This window comes from Elgaria multicarinata, chromosome 3 (assembly GCF_023053635.1).
Source record: "Elgaria multicarinata webbii isolate HBS135686 ecotype San Diego chromosome 3, rElgMul1.1.pri, whole genome shotgun sequence".
NCBI classification, from domain to species: Eukaryota; Metazoa; Chordata; class Lepidosauria; order Squamata; family Anguidae; genus Elgaria; species Elgaria multicarinata.
Window position 1 is genome coordinate 20,313,247 of NC_086173.1, and position 17,985 is coordinate 20,331,231.

The window sequence follows — 17,985 nt, forward strand, 5'->3', positions numbered from 1 at the left end:
GCATTCATACAATTGACACTTGCTAAAATTCCCTTTTCAATACAATTGTTAAAAAAAATACAGCAGCTCTGTCCTCCTTTTCATATGGTCACCATAAATTAAATAAATAAAGGAAATCATTCCTGATTCTGACTTCATGGTATTTATTATATCGCACTAACATCCCCTATAAAAGTATGTAATTCTGTGAGCCATATAATTCCATGCGCAACCTACACCAAAACAGAACGGATGATGTAATTCTAAACACTTAGACCAGTGACAACATCCCCTTCCTCGCTTCACGCCTATCGGATTCCAAAGTAACTACTTCTCTCTGATTGGTAAAAAACAACAACTAGGGGGGACCTATTGCGATTGGCTGAAATTCTGCATAATCCCACCCTTTCCTCTCTCTCTCTCTCTCTCCCCGGGTAGTCTCTGATCGAGTGATTGATTGACAGTCAAATAGAGTTGTTCCGCCCCTCGCCTTCCTTCCTCGCCTTTGGATTAGCTGAGTGCTCTGACGTTCTCGCCGGCTTTTAATTGACGCCGCGATCCGCTGGGGAGGCGACTGTCATTCGCCTTCGTGTTCCTCAAGCCGCGCCCCCTCCACTCTCCTCGTTCCATGATTTGTAAAGGCGCTTGTCAATTTCATTTCTCGCCCCACCTCTGCCACTTCAGGTCAGGAAGTGTGACTGGCGGAGTCGGCAGCATTCTGTGCTATGACGGGGAAGCGGGTAGCTCCCGAGCCGATGGTGAGAAAGAAGCCCGCGGTGCTTGAAGGGAGGGGAAGATCGGGGGCCCTCACGGCTGCTCCCACCCATGGAGGGGTGGGGAAGCCTGCAACTTGCGTGCGGGTTTTTATTTTCCTTTTCAGCCTCCCTTCCAGATGGGATGGCCTCAGGTGTTTTTCTTGGGCAGGGCTGGGCTGATCAAAGGTCCACCTAGTCTCTTTTATTTTATTTGAAGTATTTTTATTCCTCTCCTCAGCCAAAAAGGTTCCTGGAGCTCTTTACATACAGTCAATAAAAACAAGATGGTCCCTGCCGGCAAGCTTGCAAGCTAAAAAGGCATGACACAAAAGGAAGGAGGGATGGGGAGGGAAGAGGGAAAAAGCAATAACAGCAAGTGATTTTTTAGCAGGGCGGGTGGAATAACCCTCTTTCCTACTTCGCCTGCTTCTGCTGCAGTGTGCTGGAATGACTGCTGTTGGTGACAGTTGAGGGAGGAGCCCAGTGGCGGTGTTATTTCAGCAGGGGTGGTGGCATAGCTCTGCTTCCTATCTCATCTTCCTCTGTTTCCAACAGCAGCTGGCCAGATGCTCCTGGGGAGCTCACAGTGAGCTGAATATGAAGGTATTGCCTTCCATTTGGTTGTCTCCAAATCTTTTTAGAGGTATGCTGCCTCTGTATATGGAGGCTAAGCTGATGAGGCCAGTGGGCCTGTTGCCACATTCATTGGATTTCTGTTGGCACAGTCGAGGCTTCTGACAAAATCTATCATTGCATCAGAGAGCTGCAGCACTTCAACATAAAATCATAGTAAATGGAACTGTTGTTCAATGGGAGGTGATTCTTCTTGATGGGGAAACATGAAGAGCTGCATTTGGCTACTGTCAATTAAAGAACTTTCAGAGGAAGCAACCATGATGGAATTATACACTATCAATACACTGTGTGAAGAAATACTTCCTTCGGTCAGTCCTGAAACTTTCTGTTGATTGACTTACTCTAAGCCCTGGTATTATAAGAGAAGGATGAGAGTGGGGCGATAAGTCTCTTTCTGGAAGGGGAAGGGAGAATTGAATTAACTGCAGGGATTCCCATCCTGTCCAATAGCTGAGCTGCTTTCTGGGCCTGGAGCTGAGTGAGCTGCTCTGAGGTGTTTGGGTTGGATAGCATAGACCATGTGTGTCGAGATGCTGCTATGCTTTGTGAGCTTCTGGGATGGGTTGGTGTCTGCCTAATATACAGTGCTGGTGTGCATACATGTGGGTCTAGTACATGTACAAAGTTAAAAAGATAACTTTGTAAGACTTGCTAACTTAGTAAGAGTTGCTTTAGGCTGTTTTGTGTTGGTTCTTCTGTTTAGGAAGAGGATGCAAAGTTTTTTTTTGCTTTTGACACATTACTGAAAAGTATCATGGCACGACCATTTCCCGATATGGAATATGTGTGGTCTCTTATGTCAAGATAGAGCTCTTTGTACATTTAAAAAAAGGGGGGAAAAGAAACCTATTTCCCGCATGCTGTAAGCTGGTCTTTGGAGGCATCTGTCACAGGGCCCTACAGAAAAATAGCATGCACACTTCATGAGTTGTTTGGACATGGAGCTGGATTTAGTCTGTGTCCTCTTAGTGACTTAGGATTCTTGCAGTGAGGCTCAAATGGCACTGGGTTCTGTAAGGAGGTTACGCACAATGAACTCTGCTTTTGTCATCTTAACTTGGGCCAACTTGTTGAAATTCACTCAGTATTTTAACACTTAATTTTAACTTAAATTTAAATTTTACTGTTTTAACTCTGTATTTTAATCTTATATCAACTTTGCTGTGTGGTTTTATCCTGGTTGCGCTTTTTATACTGTATTTCGTAATTGTGTTTTAACCTGTTGGGTGTTTTACTGTGGTTTTAATTTTTGTGAACCGCCCAGAGAGCTTCGGCTATTGGGCGGTATAAAAATGTAATAAATAAATAAATAAATAAATGGTGGTGATAGTTACTCTTGAGGCAGCCTGGTTCTGCTCAATGCTATGAAAAGAGTTGCTCATATGCAGCCATCCTTTCAAGATGGCCTAATATAATTTGGTATGTGTATGGTGCTGTTCTCTTACCAGCTAGGGGCGGTAGTAATGCTCTCCTCTGTACTGCAGTAGTTCTAAATATTGCTGATCATTTATTTGGTATTCCAGTAAAATAATTTACTTTTAAAAATTCTCATCTAGCCTTGCAAATGACTAAAGAAGTTGCTTTGCCCATCCCTTGAGGATGAAGTTAGCAGAATGTGTGACAGTGGTAGACAGTGCTGTTTCTGCCTTGGGAGTCTTCTTTCAGGAGTCTCGGAGTTGTCAAGCAGGAGAAGAAGATGTCCTAGACCACTATGCCACTGTTCTAGGTGGATGGTCTGTTCTCCTGAGCATTCAGCATACGTACTGCAAGACCAACAGGCATGACTGGGTTGCTACAACCATCTGTGCCAGAACTCCTTTGACTGGAGAAAACTACTATTACAAGATCATTTGTGAATATAGTGATAGCCACTGGAATTGCTTCCAAGCTGAGGAATTTCAGGAGTGCTGCACAGAATGTCATTCCTTTGTAATGGCTTATGCAGCCTGCTTCTAAAGCATCTAGGCCAGCTGCTTTGCTGACATCATAGTTTGAGATGGCAAAAGGGGCCTTTGCAAAACTGGAAATTTGTAACTTGGTTTGGTGAAGAAGTTCACAAAAGTTACTGGCATACAAACATAGTTTGCCAGTTGCCAATGTGTAACTTTCGTGGCTCATAGGGTGACCCTATGAAAAGGAGGACAGGGCTCCTTTTGCATTGCATTGAAAAGGGAATTTCAGAGGTGTCATTTGTATATATGGAGAACCTGGTGAAATTTCCTCTTCATCACAACAGTTAAAGCTGCAGGTGCCCTGCCCTCTTTTAAATCTGGTCACAGTATAGCTGCAGTGTAGCTCCTGCAGCTTTAACTGTTGTGATGAAGAGGACATTTCACCAGGTGCAACATGCAACTGTTAAAGATACAGGAGCCCTGTCCTCCTTTTCATATGGTCACCCTATCATAGATGGCTCCCAAACAGGGGAAAAAGCCAACTACACAACTCTTTCCCCCATTCTCATGCTCTTTCTTACCTGGTGACCTGGAGGTATTTATTGTATTAGGCTAATGGCTATTTACAAGCCTGTCATGAATGATATAAGGGTGAAGACAGAATTCATGGAAGGCCCTCAGCTTTGGATTGAGTTTGGGTTTCTCTTCACTTTGCAACTGAAATTACAGCTGTGGACTCTAGCCAATTGTGACCTTGAAAGCAGGCACTGTGGCTTTTTTCCATAGCAGCTGGAAGGAGTGGGTGGTAGGGATTGGATTTTGGAGTCGTCGTCCCCCCGCAATGGTGTCTATGGTTTTGAGGAGGGAACTCCAAAAAATCCTATGGTCCCTGGTACTCTCTCTGGGGACTATAGACTTGCTCTCTCCAGCTTTGTATATATTTTCTGTTCATTCATTGCTTTTTATTAAGAATGTTTAAGGAAGTGTTTTTTTAATGCATCAATGGAAGTGAGTGTGTATGTGACTACTTGGTGAGATATGCTAATAAATCCTATTTTTTAATTTTAAGTTTTTTAATTTGTAGATGCTAGGAGTTGTAGGTTTGTTTGTTTTTCTGTCTAAACATGCTTAGGATTGCACCGCAAGTGACTACCAATTTACAGCCATTTCATGACACTGAAAAGCAGTTGCTGAAGTGGCCATCTCTGTCTCATAGCAGGGCTGGCCCTGGAGTAAAGAAGAAAAGGCCAAATGGACTGCATTCATTTATAGTCTTATGTCTGCCTTCACTAGGGTGACCATATGAAAAGGAGGACAGGGCTCCTGTATCTTTAACAGTTGTATTGAAAAGGGAATTTCAGCTGGTGTCATTTGTATGCATGTTGCACCTGGTGAAATTCCCTCTTCATCACAACAGTTAAAGATGCAGGAGCTATACTGCAACTATACTGTGACCAGTTTTAAAAGAGGGCAAGGCACCTGCAGCTTTAACTGTTGTGATGAAGAGGAAATTTCACCAGGTTCTCCATACATACAAATGACACCTGCTGAAATTCCCTTTTCAATACAACTGTTAAAGATACAGGAGCCCTGTCCTCCTTTTCATATGGTCACCCTACGCTTCACCCATTGAAGTGGGTGTCACTTTTTTCAAATACAAGCTATCCTCTTCCTGGAACGTAAGACCACTTAACTATGTCTCTTCTTTTTTATTATTATATCAATCTTTCTTTCTCCTTCACACTGTAATGTGAGTAGAAGCACCAAAAAACAAAAATTGGGCGGGGGGAGGAAAAAGGGCAGGGGTCCTTTACCATTTAACAGTTGGCAGGTGTGGCTTTTTCCACCCCAGTGTATGACAAAATTTGTCTGCCAAAACTCCCTGTTCTCCACTGCTGTTAAAGCCCTACCTTTGTTTGCGTCTAGTTACCTACTCACTCCACCCCCAATTTCTTTCTCTCTTTCTTCTTTAAACAAAACTTGATCAACAAATGAAGAAAAGAACAGGAAATGGTGTGGGTACTACTGGTGTGGTTCCCCCACCCCATCCCTCTTAAGTAAGGGTACAAGCAATTTGGTGTTCTGTTGTACCAGTTAAAGACCAATGATGGAGGTCAGCCCAAATCTGGTGCTGTCCAAATGCATAGGACTAGAATCCCCATCACTCCCAGCCAGGGCAGCTGATGGGAGTTCTAGTCTGACACATTTGGAGGGCACTACGTTGGGGAAAGAATGAGCTAAGTGATAGCTCTTAAAAAAAAAAACTTCCCTGGGGAAGGCTGCACTTGGAGTTAAGTCCTAGTAATTCTCTCTGTGTGTGGTGATTAGTAATCCAGGGCATTTCCTGCTGTCTACTCTGAGGCATCCCTGCCTGGGCATGTGACTGAGATTATGGCTGGGAGGGTGGGCGGGCAGGCAGGCAAGTCTGACAGACCGGCTCTTGCATTCTGGAGAGCTAGGAGGTGGCTGTGTCCTTCCTCTGTGATTTGTAGCCATACCTTCTAAATTAAAGGATTAGGTTGTGCTCACTGCTTTACTACTTGGGGCAGAGGGTGCGGTTGGGGTGTTCTGGTGCTTCAGATCCAGTCTTTTAAACTTCTGCTGCTAATAATGAACAGGGCTTGGTCTTGGTGAGTAGGCGGCATAGCACCTGCATCCTGTTTTTTGACTGGGGGAGTTTTTTCATGGGTTGACTCTTGCCTTTGCAGGTGCTGTTCGCGATGTAGAGATGGAGACTGAAGACCCTGTCTTACCCCCTAAGGGTGGGATGGATCTCCCTGAGGAAAGGGCTGGGCTGAACTCCATAGAGACAGGTGAGTGGCTTGAAGTGCCTGTGATTGTAGTGGTACTTTACCTGTGGCACCCGGATTAGCTGCTGACACTGGGCCATTTTCATTCTGTGATTACTATCTGGATCAAGCTGGCAAGGCCTGCATTCAGATCACAGCTTGTTTTTAATGCAGTGCCACCAATGGACCCTGTGCCACACAGGGTGATGTTAGGAGGAAAAGATAGATCCCTGCGCCTAGGCGCTTACAATCTAACCCTGAGCATAGCAAAGGGAGAGGCAAAGGGTATATACGAACCAGTGCAGTTGCAAGTCCTTGGCTTAGTTTCAGTGGGGTGGGACCCATAGGGTTAAGGTGGATTTTTGAAGAGGGATTTGGAGTAAGAACAAAGAGACATATTCTTGCCCTGGGAGCCAGTTCCAGCATATAGGGGTGCCAAGGGAGACTGATTTAAGAGAGCAGGAGTTTTGGAGGTGGTTGAGTGTTCTCAGCAGACCATGATGAAGTTTGCTGCAGAGGATATACTGGGAGTTGATAAGGAAGTGTTGCAAGTTTTAGTAGTCTTTTCAGTGGGTAAAGGTCAGAGAAATACAGAAGAGAAGATTACCTAGGATCCCTGGATTGTTTTCCTCTCACATTGACTTCTCAATGTATTTTTCTAGGTGGGGATGAGCCTGCTTCTGTCTTGGATGAGCAGGAAGAGCTACCGGCTGCCCCAAACAATGGACCCTTGAGTGTGGCAGAGGGCAAAGTGGATGGGCAGGAGGAGTTAAGCGAAGCTCGGGAGGAATCGAGTGACAAGGACCCGTCTGATTCAGCCTCCACTGATAACACCTTGGAGGACTCAAGCGAGTTTAGCCGGCCTCTGGTGATGGATGATGGGCCACCAAGCGAGGAGGTGGTGGCGGCGCCGGCGCAGCTGCGGCCAACAACACACCGGGATGAGGATGTGACAGCTGACAGTTGGCGGGCGCACAGGAAACATGTCTTTGTCTTAAGCGAGGCTGGCAAACCCATTTACTCGCGCTATGGCAATGAGGAAGCCCTCAGTTCCACCATGGGTGTCATGATGGCATTGGTGTCATTCATCCAGAGTGGAGATAACTCCATCCGCTCCATTTATTCTGGTATGACAAAATGAGGGGATGTGCTTGAATTATAGATCCCGTACATATTTGTTTTTAGTAAGTTATATTTGTTTATGTAAAAATGAGGGATGAATCTTGTAGATTTTGTCAAGAGTCCCCTACTTTTACCCCCATAATTCAAGCACTGGAATAGGGGTCAGAAGGCATGAAGGTACCCTGTTTCAAACAGAATTCCCATAGTTTTTGTTGATTGATTTAATTTTGTGGGTCTCCTTACAACTGGACTGGTCCTCAGGACCATGTCTGATGCCTCACTGTTGCATTTCCATTGATGTTTAGCAATGGAGGCTATGTAACTGTGTTCTGGTTCTTGGGCCTTAGAGGAATATCATGTTGTTTTTATTAAGACAATACTTTTGGGGGTGATGAAGGAAGCTATGATATGTTGTGATTTCATGCTAACACAGAAAAGCCCAAATGTGGCTGGAAAATCCAGCTTCCTGAGAATAACAGCTGTGTGGGTTGTGTGAGAAAGAACAAGTTTCTAGCCCTTATGGTTATGGAGATAGGCTTGGAAACATGTGGCTAGTGCCTGATATTTTGCAAGCCCAGTTCCAGCGGGTGTCATTGCTCTACCTAGCTCCTTGCCTTTCCCCATGGCTAGTAGAAGCAAATAATTGTAACTAGTAAAAATTGTGGAACACATTCTGCAAAGGAAGGAAGGCAATGCAATTTTTTTTAATTAGCATATCTAATACAGGAAGCAGAGTTTCCTTCTTTTTGGAGAAGAATGTTATTATGATTGATAGTAACTAGTAATACTCTTTAAAAGCCCAGAACATGTATTGCTCTGGTATGCTACATTTGACTTAATATTTTTTTCATTTTTCTATATACAAAGTGATAACGTGTCATTTCTGTCTAGAGCCACAAAGTGACAACTACATGCTATGTGTATGATGCTGTATGGTACTCTTAACTTTTACTTGGGGAAAAAAGCCTAAAAGGATTACCATTTGAAGAACAATAGCTGCTTTGACAGCATACAAAAAGAAATGCTTATTGTTTGATTCCTTTTCTAAGCTTAATAAATGGGGCTCTGGTTTTTCTTTTAGCAGAGACCACAAACTTTAGTGTGTATTAATTATGCCAGGCAAGGGGAAAAGCAACCATAAGGACAGGTGCCTCTTTCTCCAAAAGGGAAGGTGCAAAACTCAAGAAAAAGGGGTTATCTGGAGTAGGCACTAATTTGGGGCTTTCAGTGTGTTGTTGCCATGCGCCCAGTCCCATCAATACATGCAACAAAGTGCCCAGTTGATGCTGGTGCTTGTCCCTTCTGGAAAACAAATGTACAGCTTTTCTGCTGAGGTTGGGTGTTATGGTAGGGATGGGGAACATGTGGCCCTGCAGATGTTATTGGATTGTGAATTGCATCAACCCTCACCTTTGGCTGTGCTGGCTAGGGCTGATGGGTGTTGTAGTCCATAAACATCTGGAAGACCATTAGTTCCCCATCCTTTGCGTTATGATGAAAAACATTATTTTCCCTTCTCTGAGTCACTCTCTGTGCCTCCCAATTGCGTATAATATTGCCCAGCTAGGAGCCTGGAAAACTGCTGTCTGGTCAAATCCTATCTTAACCTTTAACCCCATCTCCTTCTGTGTTGGCTGCAGTGAGTGGGGCTTCTCTTTCTCCCCAGCCAGCACAAGAAAACAGCAAATGGTAGGTACTGGGTGGGGGGCCTTAGCTCTTTGCCTCCACTGTGGTCCTGCTCCATATCTTCCTGTGCCTGCAGTTTGCATGGGGAGGGCAGGGAAACCCATTTGTTTCAATGGGAGGTGTTCCCCCCCCAGTGCAAATTGCAGGCGTGTAATCCTAATCTAGAAAGATTAGGAGTGTAATCCTAATCTGAAAGATTAAATCCCCTCTATCCCCTCATGTCAGGGTCTCAATCCACACTTGTGGGTCAATTTGCAGACTCTAAGGATGGTGTGTGTTTTGTGTGTGAGAGAGGGGTAGGTGGGAGGAAATGTGAGGTGGCCATGGCCACATCCATCACTGACATGTGACTCCTGACTCTTTACCACCAAGGGAATGTGGCCCTTGGGGAGGCAGGGGTGGGGAAGGGTCCCGACTGCTATGCTGAATGAATCTAGTTTGTTTAGTGGTTGCACTAACAGGGAGGAGCAAAGCAGGAGCAAATGTGGCTGCTGTCTAGATGCTTTCAAGTGCATCTTTGCAACCCTAAGAGCAAGAACATTGCTTAATAAAAAAAAACCTAGTGATTCTCAGGAAGCTAATTCTGTGCCTAATATGGCATTTATTCCATGAGTTCCGTGGAATTGCACCATGCATCTAGCCCTGCCTTTTCCAAGGGTCAGGTGGGCTTGTGTGGGTAAACAGGGTATTAACAGGGACTGGCCGGCGAGATCACATTACGCCAGTCCTTTTACAACTTCATTGGCTGCCAGTCCAGGTCCGGGCCCAATTCAAAGTGCTGGTATTGACATTTAAAGCCCTAAACGGTTTGGGGCCAGGTTATCTGAAGGAACGCCTCCTCCCATATGTACCTACCCGGACCTTAAGATCATCTACAGGGGCCCTTCTCCGTGAGCCCGTGCCAAAGGAAGTGAGGCAGGTGGCTACTAGGAGGAGGGCTTTCTCCGCTGTGGCACCCCGGTTGTGGAACGAGCTCCCCAGAGAGGTCCGCCTGGCGCCTACACTGTACTGCTTTCGTCGCCAGCTGAAGACCTTTTTATTCACTCAGTATTTTAACACTTAATTTTAACTTAAATTTAAATTTTACTGTTTTAACTCTGTATTTTAATCTTATATCAACTTTGCTGTGTGGTTTTATCCTGGTTGCGCTTTTTATATTGTATTTCATAATTGTGTTTTAACCTGTTGGGTGTTTTACTGTGGTTTTAATTTTTGTGAACCGCCCAGAGAGCTTCGGCTATTGGGCGGTATAAAAATGTAATAAATAAATAAAATAAAAATAAAAAATGAGGCCTTGCTTTCCATCTGGTTCTGTCATATTAGTGCTAAGTGCAACCTGCTCCACCTCCTAACTGGCCATCTTCTTGCTGCTTTCTACCACAGATGATCACAAACTGGTTTTTGTGCAGCAGGGGCCACTGGTGCTGGTGTCGGTGTCACACACCCTTCAGTTGGAGCAGCAGCTACGCCAGGAGCTTTTGTATGTCTACTACCAGATCATCAGCATGCTTACTCAGGCCAGCATCACCCGCATCTTTGAGCGAAAGAAGAACTATGACCTCCGGCGCCTGCTGACTGGCTCGGAGAAGATCCTCGACCGGCTGCTGAACCTGGTGGAGTCGGATCCTTGCTTCCTGCTTGGCGCTGTGCGCTGCCTGCCCCTCCCAGCCTCCCTGCGTGATTCCTTGGGCACTTTGCTCCAGAAGGCCATCACATCCAACCTGGTCTTCTCCATCTTGGTTGCCCAGAGTCAGCTGGTCACCATGGTACAGGAGAAAACGGTTATTGAAGACTGCCGGCTAGAACCCACTGACTTGCACCTGTTGCTCAACCTCATTGGGGCAACGTCCGCCTTCCAAACTGGGGAGATTTGGACACCAATTTGCTTGCCACGCTTCAACTCTGATTGTTACTTTTATGCTTATATTTCCTACCTGGATACAGAATGTACTGTCTGCCTCATCCTTCTCTCCACAGACAAGGAATCTTTCTATTCTGTCTCAGACTGCAAGAAACGCATTGAGGAGGGCATGAGGACTCAGAACTACCTACAGGCACTCTCAAGCGGCCTGAAGAGTCCCTCCTATAGTGTGGGACTGGTGGGGGTGCCAGATCTCCGGCATTTCATATACAAGCCCCTGGATATACCTGACAATTATCGACAGCTTCCCCAGTTTACCAGGTAATTGGAGGCTTTGTTGGGTTGGCATTTGCTCTGAGCAAGGTGGGAGACTTCCTTGAAGCAAGGAGGGCTCCATGATGAAGGGCGGAGACTCAGTAGGGGATGGCTTCATACGGCGTGGTGTTAACCCCACTGGATTCCCATGGATCAGTGATACGCAACCTTTTGGGCTACATTTGGCAATTTGAGAAACTGTCCTGGGCACCGATACAAAATGAGTGCACTCCAGATGAAAGCATTGGCTTGCAGCCACCTGCCATCGTCATTTCCTAATAATGTCTCTGAGCTACACCTGTGGCCCAGAAGTATTTATGGAAAAAGAAGATGGGAGCAACTAGAGGCCCTCACTTTGCTTTGAAGCAATCCCAACTCCCAGTAAGATTTTTTTAAAAATAGGAGGAATAGGGCACCTTGATGAGCACCAAGAAAGATGTCCAAGGGTGCCACATTGCCTACCCGTGCCTTAGTGTAGCATGTTGCCCTCTTGATGTTTGGGCTAACCCATATGTCTCTAGAAGATATGTCTGGGTGTATTTTTGTGTCCTGCAATTCTGCTTGGATAGAACGTTGGGTGGAAACTGCCTTGGAAAGGAGTCCCGAGATTCTTAATATTTGATTTGGAGTAAGAGAATGTTACTATTACTAGTCGTCTTGTCGATTTTTTTGGAGTTGAGTTACATTATTGGGTGATAAAACCGTTAAAGCTGTCCTGCAATACTACCTGACCTTTCTCTTTTTCTGTCAGATGCCTCTATTGTTTCTTGTTTTGTTTAGACCTGTCTTCCAAGGATTTTTTTTAAATTCACATAATTCAAAAGTCATAATATGCCATGCAGATTGAACAGTCATGCAAAATAATCAAATGATTAATGGTTTCTATAATTGCATTTTGGATGTAAGATTTCAGATTCTTTGGTACTGAATCTAGGTTTTTTTTAAAGAGAAAAACATGAATTATCCTGGTTTCAGTGTTTCAGAGTTTTGTTTGTGGATTGAACCAGTCTGACACTGCATCTGCGTGCAGCAGCATATTTCATCCTTTCCTTCCCCCCATTTCCACACATAGGGTTGTATCTAATGCTAGTCTAACTTAAGTCCTATTCATTTCAGTGAATCCACTCATAACTAGGACTATGGATACAATCCATCATGTTTTCAGGTGTATCCCTTAACTTCTCATTCAAACTTTCAGAGATTTTTCAGAGACAAAAATGCCACCTTGAGGGTATTCTTAGTGGTAACCTGGGTTTGCTGCCATGTAATGTATGGCATGACTGCGTGATAAATCAGAACAGCAGAGGCCATGTCTTATGCAAGTGTTAACTTGCTACCTAATCGTATTACCATACTAGGATTGGGTGTTTGAATTCTTTTTCCTTTTAAATTTTCAGAGTTGAGGCAGCTAGACTTGGCCCCTGGGACAGACAAGCGCCTGCCCAGATGGCATCCTTTCTCCCTTCCCCCTCCACGTGACTCCAAGCCAGAGGTTGTGGGAAGAGTTAAGCTGGACGTACTCAATTACAGCTTTAAATAGAGCAAGTCATGTGTGTGGTGGCTTCCCCTCCCCCCCTTACCAACAAGGATCTCAGTGTGTGTTTGTGTAAGCAGGTGACGTTCATGGGACTACTGGGCTGCAAGGGAGAAAGCAAGGTGGACGTCATGAGATCCTAGCTCGCTGGTGACATTTTGTAAAAGCAGCACACAGAAATCTGACTAATTGCCAGGAAGTGACACCAATTGGCATTCATATATCTTGGTGTTCTGAAGGGACAGCACCGGCGTTTCCTGGGGATTGTTGAAGCAACATTAGAGTTGCTTCAACATTGTTGAAGCAACATATCTTCATTTGAAAGGGCTTGATACATGAAATGGCCATGTGATCTTGTTTTGTCGTGTACCTGCAGCTCTCCTGCCAAAGACATGTCAAAGTCTGAGGGACATACTCATCTGACAGTTGTAGTATATTGTAGGCTGGTGGGTGGGGTCTATGAGTGTGTTGGCCCCCAGTCTATGGATGCTTCCAGATAGAGGGCTCCTAGCACTTTCAATTAGGAGGCATTGTGCAGCAATTCTGTCTTCTTCTTAATGGATTTTCTGCAGTAATAATAAAAAATAAGATGGAGAAAGCAATTAGAAAACATGGAAACATTATGAGTGGAAGACAATGGTTGTCTGCCCCCCCCCCCCAAATTCATTGAATGAGTCAACTGATAAAATCCATGTCTGAAAGCACCTTGTGTTGTCTGTGGGCAGCCTGTCACATATCCTGCTATGCAAAGGATCAGATTTGGAAAGTTACCTTGTTCTGTGCCAAAAGTTGACTCATGTGGATAGTGCTGGGGTGCAGGTGTCTGATGGACACCCCTAGTCTGGGAGCTGCAATATGTTAGTGTTCTAATACTTTTCCTACAGCTACCACTTGTCTAGTGGTCATATGAGGAAGCCCGGAGCCTGAACATTTTCAGGTTGGAAGATGTTCTTATAGGCTTGCTCTGGTATTTATTCTTTCTTTTTTCCACCCTCTCTGTCATATTAATACAGAACAGTGGTTGATTTGAACAGGGTTTTGCCAACTTTCTGTTATTACGTATGGGTACTGCAGCTTGGTCCATAGTAAGAGGTTGTAAGGGTGAACTCTAAGCTCTTTGATTCCCTGATATGTCTTTCTTTACCTGTTTCAGCCCAGAACTGGAGGGGCCTTACTGCAGTGAAAATGAACGCCATCGACTCTTTGACCTCTATCACTACCTTCACGGTCGTATCCACAGCACCTCGCGCCCTCTGCGTCTCATCTACCATGTAGCTGAAAAGGAGACTCTATTGGCTTGGGTGAGGAATGGAACTGCAGCTGCTTCAAATAGATTGCTCTGTGTGGTTCAAGGGCAAAACTACGTTACAAGGAAAGCATGGGATTCCCAAATGCATGTTTTCCCCACGAGGCAACTGTAGAGTACAAACACCTTGCAGGGGAGAATTAGCCAGTGGGAAGGAGTGCCTAGCTTTTCATTTAATCACTGATTCCTCCCTGGATATCCCTGCCCCAAACTGTGAGTAGCTTGTTGAGCTAGTGACTGTCTGTTTGGGGCAACACTTCATTGCAAAGCTTGGGAACCACAGATCTGTTTTCTGCCATCTAATGGATTAAGATTCCACATCTTGGGTTGGGTGGCTAAAGAAAAGGGGCATGGAGCTGGGACACCTTGGTACTTGTCTTAGCTCTCAAAGGGTGAAATCCGGTAGTTTAGAAAAACGTGACACAAGGTGATGGAGTAGTGAGATCCACTCTTACATAGTTGTAACCTTTGGTTTTTCAGTCACTCCCCAACTAATATTTTATTTTATCTGTTGTCTGATGATAGCCATGTGGCCTGTAGAGAGCCCCTAGCCTAGCTACTGGATGGGGCTGAATGTTTTTCTTTCTTTCTCTCTCCTCTAGGTCACTAGTAAATTTGAATTATATACTTGTTTTAGTCCCTTGGTAACCAAAGCTGGTGCCATCAATGTCCTGACTAAGCTGCTGCGCTGGATAAAGAAAGAAGAGGACCGGCTTTTCATCCGCTATCCACCCAAGTACTCCACCACACCCAATCCTGGGAAAGGCAGCAAGGCCCCCCGAACTGATGGTGCTGAAAATGGTTTCTTTGGCGGTCTCTAGGCCTAGAGTGGTGGCCATCTTGAACTGCATTCTGGACTGCATGCTGTGTGCACCTCCTTACAGACAAATCTTGGTGGAAGACCTTCTCTGTGAGCAGGAGGAATGTCTAGTTTTTTTCTCCACAAGCTGAGCAGGGTCTGTGTGGGTGTGGGACGAGCTATAATTTATCAAGCCAAGCTGTTCCTTTGTTGGCGATAAATTCATAACATTTTGTCTTGCTATTTTTAAATTTTATTTCACTTGTGGTCTTTGGTGCTATGCCTGTAAGGAGGCATTGGGCCTGTATAGGTAAACTGGAGACAGGTGAAGAACCTCTGGCTCTGATATCTATGGAAGTGGCATGTAACTGGAAGATGTGGGATTTCAGATGTATTCAGGTCAAATATATGGTTTACATTGACACCTATTCTGGAGTGGATTAGAATTCTCTGTTAGTGAGTGCTCACAGCACTGATACTATCAATTGCATTGTTTTCCACATTCTGTTTCCGCTTCTTCATCAGCAGGTTTGGTAGCATGCTGAATGCCACTTCTGTTCCTTGGACAAAAATTGTGGAATCTGGCTTGCTCTGTTTCCCTAACAGTATGTTCAAAATGGTAAAAAATAAATAAAAGAGAGAGCGAGAGCCCAGTGGGATACCTTGGAAATGAGAAATACAGATGATCTTGGTACTTTCCCCAAATATTTGCCCTTTGATAAAACTACTTGATTGTCCATAGATATTCTTTCAGAATGGCTGCCTAGGGCCAATCTAGTAGGTACTGCAGGTTTATCAAGGGACTGGTGCTTTCAGGCAGCACATAACCTAGAAAGATAAATGTTTACTACAAAAGTAGCTGATTTGGATCACTTTAGTGCCATCTTGGGACAACTTTAAATGAAGAGGCCCAGTTCCAAAGAATCTTTCATCCTGGGACTATCAGTATTTTTATTAACTCTTGTCCTGTCTCATCTTTGGACTATAATTCCCTTTTGAATTAGGGAAGCTGCTTCACCCTATTACTCTGGCACCATGAGAACGTATATATGTGTGAGAAGGGTATTTTGTAACTCTTCTGGTGGTATTTGACTAATGTCAATATAAAGGCTCAGTTTGTACTTCGTAATTTAATTATGATGAAATTTTGACTTTCTGTTTAATGTCTTATGTTGGAACCTAACTGGCTTTGAAACAGTCTCACTGTCCCCCATAACTTTCCTCCCACCTTCCCCTCTGCACATCTTGCCCTCTTTTTTTCTGCTTTAAAATTGTCTTTAGCTGCTTAAATGACACTTAGCTCTTGTTAGAGCTCTGTTACTTTTCCTGTGTTGAGGTGCTCCCATTTTCTCTTCTCTCCCCCCCCCCTTATAACTATGTTTGTATCTTGTAGATTTGAAGCTAGGGAAGAACAAACAGACCCGTGGTAAACTTCCTCTTTGGGCTTGGTACTGACAAATAACTCTCTTCCCATTCCTGTCAGCTCCAGATATTGTCTGGATGTATCATAAGTTCGGACAGCTGTTCTCAGAAAGAGACTTGAAAACCTCATTTACAAGCAATTAACATTTGCATCCTTTCCCTTCCTGAGCAGATGCTGCTCTGCTGTGCAAACGTGCCCTGTTTAAATTTGCTGCTGCTCCACTGGGTCTGTTCTGTGTCCCAAACCTTTCCATTTTCTAAAAATAAGTCTTATTTTTGTCCAGAGGGGGAGCATGAGGGAACCTCTGTTCTCCTCCAGTGGGCAATCTTGCCACCCATCATTTCTTATGTTGAGGTGGGGAGTAGGGGTGTGTGTGTGTGTGTAGGGAGGGAGGAGTTCTGATTTAACCTGGGATGCTTGTATAAGTATATTGTTTACTGTTCCCCAGTTTTGATGTAGGCTGAGCACTGAACTGGATTCTACCTTAATTGCCAGTGCTGCAGTAATTGAAGGAATTATGCTATTTTGCAGGGTATATCTGTTGCTTTTGGAACTCTTCTGATGCCTGCTTGCTCAGCTTGCTTCTGGCTGGCATTTTGTTCTGCCCTGGTTTAAAAACAGCAGAGATTCCATACACCATGTGGCTAATTGACTGACAAAGAGAGTTTATATTTCTGGCTGAAGTGATGTACTGAGAACTGCAGGCATCTTATTAAATACAAACACAACCCATTTTAAAAAATCAATTCCGTCTTGGCATGTGTGTGTTTCTTTCTCCATCTGCCACTGCTTTTCTTCTGTTCAATTGTAGTCATTAATTCCCAGGAATCTTCTGTGGAAGCCTCACAAATAAGTAGGAGTGTTGCCTGTAAGTATCTCTACTAAAAAATGTATCTGCTTTCCTATTTAATACAGAACACTATTTAATCCATGCAACTTTTAAAAAATAATTAGAATAAACATTAGAATCTTACGAATGTTACATGCTTACAATATTTTTATTTATTTTATTTATATATTTTGCCTGTCCACACAAACCTAGCTAGTGATTTGCTCCCTAGAGAATTAAGCTTTCTAAAGCTTTACTACCTGGTTACCTGGAAGAAGTTTTTACTTGCCACACGTAACCATTCCTGATTACAAGTCTTGCCTACATTGACTTCGCCTTGGGACAGTGCTGGACTAAAATTGATGCAGTCTGCAGTTAGCGTAGGGCATCTGTATCAAACATACTTGAGAAATGCCATTGGTCTACTGTGAAGTTATATTTACTCAATTCAAGATGCTTTGTTTTGAAGCAAAGGTGGGCAACTTGTAGGCCAAAACTTCTGCAGGGCTTCAACTCCAATAAATCCTAGTCAGCATAGCCACTATTGAGGGGAAATGAGAGTTGTAGGTCAAAACATCTGGAGGGCCACAATTAGCCAACCCCTGCTTTAAAGGGAAGTAAAATTTACAATTTCTAATTATTTCCTCTCTCTTTTTTTTAAGGAAAACTTAAAAACTCCCAAATGTGTAGCATTCAGCATTAGAGACAACCATGAACTTGGCCACTATGGTTGCTAAGTGTTGGTTTAGCTGCTCTTTTTTCGATATCCTACTGTGTTTTTCCTATGTTTGCCTTTGTCTATTTTGCCTGGCACCAAAAACTTATGAACCAGGCAAATTTCCTGGTGTTGAAGTGGGTGCTGTGTGTTTCTTTGAGATTTTAATTTATTTTATTTACTTTTAAATCATTATTTTCTGTTAGATGTTAAAGAAAATCTACACCCCACCCCACCCTTAGTACAAGAAAATTGCCACGTAGAGAATGAGAGTTAGCCAGCTGCTGTATAAATACTCAATTCATTTAAAGTTGGACAGTAATTTAAGGATAGATCAGGTACAA

At 44.0% G+C, this 17,985-nt stretch overlaps 1 protein-coding gene across 3 annotated transcripts; it reads left to right on the forward strand.

Moving 5' to 3' along the window:
* The first annotated feature begins 659 nt into the window (after window positions 1-659).
* LOC134394273 (vacuolar fusion protein MON1 homolog B-like) lies at window positions 660-16,838 on the forward strand. 3 transcript variants are annotated; one of them, XM_063119556.1, is made up of 7 exons: window positions 660-737; window positions 1,290-1,337; window positions 5,971-6,075; window positions 6,714-7,178; window positions 10,243-11,041; window positions 13,723-13,870; window positions 14,478-16,838. In XM_063119556.1, exons 3-7 carry the CDS (start codon window positions 5,991-5,993, stop codon window positions 14,694-14,696), a joined length of 1,716 nt encoding a protein of 571 aa, XP_062975626.1. In that variant the 5' UTR covers window positions 660-737; window positions 1,290-1,337; window positions 5,971-5,990; the 3' UTR covers window positions 14,697-16,838. The 3 variants fall into 3 exon arrangements, with proteins under 3 accessions (XP_062975626.1, XP_062975627.1, XP_062975628.1); XM_063119557.1 differs by lacking the exon at window positions 1,290-1,337; XM_063119558.1 differs by lacking the exons at window positions 660-737; window positions 1,290-1,337 and adding an exon at window positions 5,802-5,892.
* The last annotated feature ends 1,147 nt before the right edge of the window (window positions 16,839-17,985 follow it).

Excerpts from the sequence above, each read along its gene's own strand:
- LOC134394273 (XM_063119556.1), top strand. The coding sequence starts at position 5,991 with ATGGAGACTGAAGACCCTGTCTTACCCCCTAAGGGTGGGATGGATCTC. Across the intron at positions 7,179-10,242 it reads CATCCGCTCCATTTATTCTG|ATGATCACAAACTGGTTTTT; the intron begins GTATGACAAAAT and ends TTTCTACCACAG. Across the intron at positions 11,042-13,722 it reads CAGCTTCCCCAGTTTACCAG|CCCAGAACTGGAGGGGCCTT; the intron begins GTAATTGGAGGC and ends TACCTGTTTCAG.